The sequence below is a fragment of the Nansenia antarctica genome (genome assembly GCF_963989245.1).
Source record: "Nansenia antarctica genome assembly, chromosome: 5".
Taxonomy (NCBI): domain Eukaryota; kingdom Metazoa; phylum Chordata; class Actinopteri; order Argentiniformes; family Microstomatidae; genus Nansenia; species Nansenia antarctica.
The window spans coordinates 616,949-625,951 of record NC_137690.1 but is presented as its reverse complement, the minus strand read 5'-3'; the positions used below and the strand labels follow the sequence as shown (position 1 = coordinate 625,951).

The window sequence follows — 9,003 nt, the reverse complement described above, 5'->3', positions numbered from 1 at the left end:
GTCCAGGATCACTCCAAGGTTCTTGGCTGTTAGGGAGGGGGTTACAGTAGAGTTCTCCACTGTGATGGAGAAGTCTTGGAGAGGGCAGGCTTTCCCGCGGATGAAGAGGAGCTCGGTCTTGTTAAGATTGAGCTTGAGATGGTGGTCTGACATCCATGTTGAAATGTCAGCGAGACATGCTGAGATACGGGTTGCCACGTGTACATCAGAGGGGGGTAAGGGGAGGAAGAGTGTCGTCTGCGTAGCTGTGTGAGGAGATTACCGAGCCAAGAGACTTGGTATAGAGGGAGAACAGTAGGGGCCCTAGGACAGAGCCCTGGGGTACCCCAGTGGAGAGGGTTCGTGGAGAAGACAGCGATTCTCTCCAGGTCACCTGGTAGGAGCGACCCGCCAGGTAGGAAGAAAACCAGGAGTGTGCGGTGCCAGAGATGGCCAGTTCTGAGAGGATGGAGAGAAGGATCTGGTGGTTGACTGTGTGGAAGGCAGCAGACAGGTCCAGGAGAATGAGAACAGAGGAGAGGGAGGAAGCTTGGGCAGAGTGGAGGGCCTCCGTGACAGCAAGGAGCGCAGTCTCAGTGGAGTGCCCAGCCTTGAAGCCGGATTGGTGGGGGTCTAAATGTTCCATCTTCCAGAGATAGTCAGTCAGTTGTTTAGATGCCGCGCGTTCAAGGGTTTTGGAAGGGAAGGAGAGAAGGGATACCGGTCTGTAGTTGTGGACAGATGATGGGTCAAAGGTTGGTTTCTTGAGGAGAGGCTTGACTTTGGCTATTTTGAAGGCCGCTGGGACAGATCCTGTGGATAGGGAGGAGTTGATTAGGGTGGTAAAATAAGGAAGGATGTCGGAGGAAATGGATTGGAGAAGAGGGGAGGGGATGGGATCGAGAGGGCATGTGGTTGCTCGCTTCGATGTGATAAGTATGAGAATCTCATCGGGGGAGAGGGGGGAAAAAATGACAAGCCAGAGACCGAGTGTCGAGCAGAGAGTAGGTGACAAAGTCATCGGCAGACAGGCAGGAAGGAGGAGGAGGGGGAGGAGGTGGATTAAGGAGAGTGGAGAAAGTGGAGAACAGTTTTCTAGGATTAAAGGCAGAAGAATGTATTTTGGAATGATAGCAGGACGCTTTAGCAGCTGATGCAGAGGAGGCGTAGTTGGAGAGGAGAGAGTGATAGAGGTTAAGGTCATCAGAGAAGAGAGAGTGATAGAGGTTAAGGTCATCAGAGAGGAGGAGAGAGTGATCGAGGTTAAGGTCATCAGAGAGGAGAGAGTGATCAAGGTTAAGGTCATCAGAGAGGAGAGAGTGATAGAGGTTAAAGGTCATCAGAGAGGAGAGAGTGATAGAGGTTAAGGTCATCAGAGAGGAAAGAGTGATAGATGTTAAGGTCATCAGAGAGGAGAGAGTGATCGAGGTTAAGGTCATCAGAGAGGAGAGAGTGATAGAGGTTAAAGGTCATCAGAGAGGAGAGAGTGATAGAGGTTAAAGGTCATCAGAGAGGAGAGAGTGATAGAGGTTAAGGTAATCAGAGAGGAGAGAGTGATAGAGGTTAAGGTCATCAGAGAGGAGAGAGTGATAGAGGTTTAGGTCATCAGAGAGGAGAGAGTGATGGAGGTTAAGGTCATCAGAGAGGAGAGAGTGATGGAGGTTAAGGTCATCAGAGAGGAGGAGAGGGTGATGGAGGTTAAGGTCATCAGAGAGGAGAGAGTGATGGAGGTTAAGGTCGTCAGAGAGGAGGAGAGAGTGATCGAGGTTAAGGTCATCAGAGAGGAGAGAGTGATCGAGGTTAAGGTCATAAGAGAGGCCAGCTGCCCTGAGCTCTAGTCTACAAGCATGTAGTGTTTCGGAGAGCCAGGGAGCCCGAGGAGAGGATCGAGCTGGCTTCAAGGTCAGTGGACAGAGGGCGTCGAAGGATGAGGTGAGAGTGGACAGGAGGGTTGAGGATGCCGCATCAGTGGATAGAAGGGAGAAGGATTCAACAGAGGGCAGGGAGGATAAGACAGAAGAAGAGAGGGAGGTGGGGGACAGGGTACGTAGGTTACGACGAGAGGGTCTTAAGTGGTTAGAGGCTGAGAGGGAAGAGGTGGTTTTGAGGGGAAGGGAGATACAAAGTGATGATCAGAAACTGGAAGAGGGGTAACAGTGAGGTTGGAGGTGTGGGAGGATCTGGTGAAGACAAGGTCGAGCTGATTGCCTGCCTTATGAGTCTTAGGAGGAGAGGGGGACAGGGTAAGGTCGAAGGAGAGGAGAAGGTCAAGTACTCCAGATGAGAGAAGCTTCTCTGATTGGAAGTTGAAGTCACCCAGTAGTACGAGCGGAGTGCCGTCATCAGGGAAGGAGCTGAGAAGGCCATCCATCTGGCCTAGGAAGTCACCGAGCTGTCCTGGGGGGCGATAGATGACAACAATGTGAAGTTTGACAGGGGAGGAGACAAAGGCGTTGTGTTCTCGTGTTCAACGACACGACAGATAAATAGAAGATGAACTTGAGACGAGTTTGGAAAAATCTCTTTTTATTGGCTAGCAGGTAGGCAGGTAGGCAGGCAGGCAGGTAGGCAGGTAGGCAGGTAGGCAGGTACGCAGGTAGGTAGGTACGCAGGTAGGCAGGTAGGCAGGTAGGCAGGTAGGCAGGTACGCAGGTAGGTAGGCAGGCAGGCAGGTAGGCAGGTAGGCAGGTACGCAGGTAGGCAGGTACGCAGGTAGGCAGGTAGGCAGGTAGGCAGGTAGGCAGGTACGCAGGTAGGCAGGTACGCAGGTAGACAGGTACGCAGGTAGGCAGGTAGGCAGGTACGCAGGTAGGCAGGTAGGCAGGTAGGCAGGTAGGCAGGTAGACAGGCAGGCAGGTAGGCAGGTAGGCAGGTAGGCAGGTACGCAGGTAGGCAGGTACGCAGGTAGGTAGGTAGGCAGGCAGGTAGGCAGGTAGGCAGGTAGGTAGGCAGGTAGGCAGGTAGGCAGGTAGGTAGGTAGGTAGGTAGGCAGGTACGCAGGTAGGCAGGTAGGCAGGCAGGTAGGCAGGTAGGTAGAGCGTGCACACGCAGCAGGCAGGAGCGCAGCTCTCTCTAATGCAGCAGCATGCTCCCCCATGCGCCCAAATAAACACTGAATATTGGCACAAGAGTTTCCTAAATGATGTTTAAATAAGTCTCTCTCTCTCTCTCTCTCTCACACACACACACACACACTCACACACACACACACACACACAAACATAGAATGCGGGGGGCAGACATTCATATTTGATTGAATTAAACATATATAAATATTTCGGAAAAATTATTCCGCTCATTTACAAACACAGTTAACACTGTAACACTGTAACACTGTAACACTGCCCCCTACAGCCTGCAGTCAGACTGGATACAAAAGTTGGATTTTACAAATTGTGCGTTTAGGCTGAAATGTGACAGGCACATGAGCAATGGGCAGCCCAGATGGGCCAGAGGGAGGGAGGGAGGGAGGGAGGCAGGGAGGGAGGCAGGCAGGCAGGGAGGGAGGGAGGGAGGCAGGGAGGGAGGAAGGGAGGGAGGCAGGGAGGGAGGGAGGGAGGGAGGCAGGGAGGGGGGGAGGGAGGGAGGCAGGGAGGGAGGGGGGGAGGGAGGGAGGCAGGGAGGGAGGCAGGCAGGGAGGGAGGAAGGGAGGGAGGCAGGGAGGGAGGTAGGGAGGGGGGGAGGGAGGGAGGCAGGGAGGCAGGGAGGGGGGGAGGCAGGGAGGGAGGGAGGGAGGGAGGGGGGGAGGCAGGGAGGGAGGGAGGGAGGGAGGGAGGCAGGGAGGGAGGGAGGGAGGCAGGGAGGGAGGGAGGGAGGCAGGGAGAGGGGGGGGGGGGCGGCCCAGATATGCAACACTCCCCATGGTGCTGCATGGTGCAGTCTCTCAGAACACAGAGAGAATGACGGCGCCTGCATAGCGTCTGCAGAAACAGCCTGAGAGACAGCCTGAGAGACAGCCTGAGAGACAGCCTGAGAGACAGCCAACAGCATGTGTCTGTGATTAATGACATTCATGTCGCTGCATATTATGAGGAGACACATATTCTGCATGGCTGCATGGCTGCAGGTGGTGTTCCAGACAGGAGACAGAGGGAGTGACCTCTGCATGGCAGCATGGCTGCAGGTGGTGTTCCAGACAGGAGACAGAGGGAGTGACCTCTGCATGGCAGCATGGCTGCAGGTGGTGTTCCAGACAGGAGACAGAGGGAGTGACCTCTGCATGGCAGCATGGCTGCAGGTGGTGTTCCAGACAGGAGACAGAGGGATGGCTGCATGGCTGCAGGTGGTGTTCCAGACAGGAGACAGAGGGAGTGACCGCAGCGGTGCAGCATGGCTGCAGGTGGTGTTCCAGACAGGAGACAGAGGGAGTGACCGCAGCGGTGCAGCATGGCTGCAGGTGGTGTTCCAGACAGGAGACAGAGGGAGTGACCGCAGCGGTGCAGCTGCAGGGCTGCGTCACTCTGGAGTCACGTGACCTCAGTCATGTGACTTCTCCTACTGTTAGTGTAACACCTGAAACCCTCTGTCTCTGTCTGTCTCTGTCTCTGTCTGTCTCTGTCTGTCTCTGTCTCTGTCTGTGTCTCTGTCTGTCTCTGTCTCTGTCTGTGTCTCTGTCTGTGTCTCTGTCTGTCTCTGTCTCTGTCTGTCTCTGTCTGTGTCTGTCTCTGTCTCTGTCTGTCTCTGTCTCTGTCTGTCTCTGTCTGTGTCTCTGTCTGTCTCTGTCTCTGTCTGTCTCTGTCTCTGTCTGTCTCTGTCTCTGTCTCTGTCTTTGTCTCTGTCTGTCTCTGTCTGTCTCTGTCTGTGTCTCTGTCTGTCTCTGTCTCTGTCTCTGTCTGTCTCTGTCTCTGTCTGTCTCTGTCTGTCTCTGTCTGTCTCTGTCTCTGTCTCTGTCTGTCTCTGTCTCTGTCTGTGTCTGTGTCTCTGTCTGTCTCTGTCTCTGTCTCTGTCTGTCTCTGTCTCTGTCTGTCTCTGTCTGTGTCTCTGTCTGTCTCTGTCTCTGTCTGTCTCTGTCTGTGTCTCTGTCTGTCTCTGTCTCTGTCTGTCTTTGTCTCTGTCTGTCTCTCTCTGTGTCTCTGTCTGTCTCTGTCTCTCTCTGTCTGTCTCTGTCTGTGTCTCTGTCTGTCTCTGTCTCTGTCTCTGTCTGTCTCTGTCTCTGTCTCTGTCTGTCTTTGTCTCTGTCTGTCTCTCTCTGTCTCTCTGTCTCTGTCTCTCTCTCTCTGTCTGTCTCTGTCTCTGTCTCTGTCTGTCTTTGTCTCTGTCTGTCTCTCTCTGTGTCTCTGTCTGTCTCTGTCTCTCTGTCTCTGTCTCTGTCTCTATGTTAGTCTCTATCTCTGGGGCAAGTCCAGCATCATTTGAAATCAAACTGCCCCAATGCAATATGACTCCAAAACAATGACTCTTTAAAGGACAGAACATCTAGAACACTGTCTTGTCTGTTTACCTGAGGCAGCCGTCACACAGCCTGACACACAACAGGAAGTCCCTGATGTTTCTGCATAGAGGCTCAAATAACACAAATAACCCTAAACCCATAAAGTCAAACTTCGTATAAAGAGTTTGAGAAAGGATGTGAGATGGTGCAGAGACCTGTAAACACAGGGTCAGGGTCAGGGTTAGGGTGGGTCAGGGCTGGCATTAGGCCTTGTCCACACGGAGATGAATGTGGGTGTATCTGCCAACGTTTCGTCCACACGGAGCCGCGTTCTGGGAGCCTGAAGACGCTAGTTTTTAACCGGGTCCCAGAGTGAACAAACCTGAAGACGCCACCCTAGCATTTCCGTCTTTACAAGCCAGACGCATCTTTCCTGAACTGATGACGCCATAGCCCCACCTCTCCCTTAACCTGCATGCGCTAACCCAGCCAACAACAACAACAACAACAACAACAACGGCGCCTTACAGGGTAAACCATTGTTCTTCTTCGTGTGATTGTTCATCGAGTGTTGCGCTCCGTTCTTCTTCTCTGTGTTTGGTGTCGTGTGTGTGGCAACGTTTTCAGCATTTTCAGTGGTCTCGTTTGGACGCACATATTTCTTGAGACGACTTGGTGTTTACGGAAAAAACGTTTTTTAAAATGAAAAGGGGACAGACAGCCAGAGAGGACAGACAGCCAGCCATGTCAAAGTGAGTGAGTTGCCTTTCGCAAAGATCCCTGATATCTTATGATTGTTTTCGGAAAGGGATTATCTATGAACACGCTGGTTCAAGCTCAGAGAATGAGAGGCTACAGACAGGCTGCTTAGTATCCATACAAAAACCATGTCTGTGTTGAACATTAAAACCATGTCTGTGTTGACAGCATTAAAACAGGTATAAAATAGCACAGTCAGAAAGGCTGCCTGCTTCTTGTGTTTGCTGTTCTTACACTAGAGAAAACAGATGTTTTTTTTGCATAAAAATGACCTATTTATACTTTTATCTACAGTAAGGGTAAGTCACCTATTTATACTTCTATCTACAGTCCACGGTACCAGAGACCGGGGGGGGGGGGGCAGGGACCAGGGGGAACCAGGGACTGGGGGGGGGTTGGTCACCAGGGACCGAAGGAGGAGGGGAGTCGGTACCAGGGGGACCAGAGAGACTGGAAGGGGGGGGGTGGTCACCAGGGACCGAAGGACCGAAGGAGGAGGAGGGAAGGGGGGTACCAGGGTTACCAGAGAGACGGGGAGGACCAGAGAGAGAGGAGGTGGGGGGGGGGACCAGAGAGACCAGGCAGTGTCAGTCAGCAGATGGGTGTTCTAGTAGACGGGTGTTCTAGTAGACGGGTGTTCTAGTAGAAGGGCGTCCAGCTGAGCGTGTTCTAGTAGAAGGGCGTCCAGCTGAGCGTGCCGATGGAGACCAGCGTCTGACAGGCGTCGGAGGACAGCCAGACCGTCTCCACCAGGCTGAAGTGCAGGTAGCCCAGCAGGTAGCCCGCGCCCACGTCGGACAGGTGGTGCCGGCCCAGCAGGACCCGCGAGGTGCCGGCCAGCAGCGCCCACAGCACCAGCAGGATGCGCAGCGGCACCGCCAGCACCAGGTGGGCCAGCAGGAACTGGGACACCATGGCGGCGCGGCTGGCGTGCGCGGCGGGGAAGGCCCACAGGTCCATGGTCACGTAGTCACAGAACCCCGGGGGGAACTCCCACGGACCCTTACGCTTAACCAGCTTCTGCACCCCCGCCACCGTCATCAGGTCCAGGAACAGGGCTGGGAGAGGAGGGGGGGGGAGGGGAAGGATGGGGGGGAGGGATGGGGGGGAGAGAGAGAAGGATGGGGGGTAGAGAAGAGGGATGGGAGAGAGGGGGATGGGAGAGAGAGGGATGAGGGAGAGAGGGATGGGGGAGAGAGAAGAGGGATGGGGGAGAGAGAAGAGGGATGGGGAGAGAGAAGGAGTGGGGAGAGAGAAGAGGGATGGGGAGAGAGAAGAGGGATGGGGGAGAGAGAGGGATGGGGAGAGAGAAGAGGGATGGGGAGAGAGAAGAGGGATGGGGGAGAGAGAGGGATGGGGAGAGAGAAGAGGGATGGGGAGAGAGAGAAGGGGGATGGGGGAGAGAGAGAAGAGGGATGGGGGAGAGAGAGGGATGGGGGAGAGAGAAAAGAGGGATGGGGGAGAGAGGGAGGGATGGGAGAGAGAGAAGAGGGATGGGGGAGAGAGAGAAGAGGGATGGGGGAGAGAGAGAAGAGGGATGGGGAGAGAGAGAAGAGGGATGGGGAGAGAGAGAAGAGGGATGGGGGAGAGAGGGAGGGATGGGGGAGAGAGAGGGATGGGGAGAGAGAAGAGGATGGGGAGAGAGAAGAGGGATGGGGAGAGAGAGAAGAGGGATGGGGGAGAGAGAGAAGAGGGATGGGGGAGAGAGAGAAGAGGGATGGGGGAGAGAGAGAAGAGGGATGGGGGAGAGAGAGAAGAGGGATGGGGAGAGAGAGAAGAGGATGGGGAGAGAGGGAGGGATGGGGAGAGAGAAGAGGGATGGGGGGAGAGAGAGAAGAGGGATGGGGGAGAGAGAGAAGAGGGATGGGGGGAGAGAGAGAAGAGGGATGGGGGAGAGAGAGAAGAGGGATGGGAGAGAGAGAAGAGGGATGGGGAGAGAGAGGGATGGGGGAGAGAGAGAAGAGGGATGGGGGAGAGAGAGAAGAGGGATGGGGAGAGAGAGAAGAGGGATGGGGGAGAGAGAGAAGAGGGATGGGGGAGAGAGAGAAGAGGATGGGGAGAGAGAGAGAGGGATGGGGGAGAGAGAGAGGGATGGGGGAGAGAGAGAAGAGGGATGGGGGAGAGAGAGGAGGGATGGGGGAGAGTGAGAGGGATGGGGAGAGAGTGAGGGATGGGGGAGAGAGAGAGAGGATGGGGGAGAGAGAGAAGAGGGATGGGGGGTGTGAGAAGAGGGATGGGGGAGAGAGAAGAGGGATGGGGGAGAGAGAGGGATGGGGAGAGTGAAGAGGGATGGGGGGAGTGAGAGAGGGATGGGGGAGAGAGAAGAGGGATGGGGGGAGAGAGATGAGGGTTGGGAGAGAGAGAGGGATGGGGGTGAGAGAGGGATGGGGAGAGAGAAGAGGGATGGGGGGGAGAGAGGAGGGGAGGGGGATGGGAGAGGGAGGGATGGGTGAGAAGAGGGATGGGGCAGGGGGGGGATGGGAAAGAGAGGGATGGGGGATGGGGGGGAGAGGGATGGGGGAGAGAGAGAAGAGGGATAGGAGAGAGAGGAAGGGATGGGGGAGAGAGAGAAGAGGGATGGGGGGAGAGAGAAGAGGGATGGGGGAGAGAGAGAAGAGGGATGGGGGGGAGAGGGATGGGGGAGAGAGGGATGTGGCAGGGGGGGATGGGAAAGAGAGGGATGGGGGAGAGAGAGAAGAGGGATGGGGGGAGAGAGAAGAGGGATGGGGGAGAGAGAGAAGAGGGATGGGGGAGAAAGAGAAGAGGGATGGGGGAGAAAGAGAAGAGGGATGGGGAGAGAGAAGAGGGATGGGGGAGAGAGAGAAGAGGGATGGGGGAGAGGGAGGGATGGGGGAGAGAGAGAAGAGGGATGGGGGAGAGAGGGAGGGATGGGG

At 55.3% G+C, this 9,003-nt stretch overlaps 1 protein-coding gene across 1 annotated transcript in view; it reads right to left on the bottom strand.

Annotated features, from left to right (window-relative positions):
* Nucleotides 1-6,778: 6,778 nt before the first annotated feature.
* LOC308158735 (inactive phospholipid phosphatase 7-like) overlaps nucleotides 6,779-9,003 on the bottom strand; it is a gene marked incomplete at both ends in the record, with an annotated part of 9,149 nt that continues 6,924 nt past the window's right edge. The window contains one exon of the mRNA XM_080532428.1: nucleotides 6,779-7,167. Coding sequence (XP_080388554.1) covers nucleotides 6,779-7,167 — 389 coding nt within the window. The remainder of the gene's footprint in view (nucleotides 7,168-9,003) is intronic.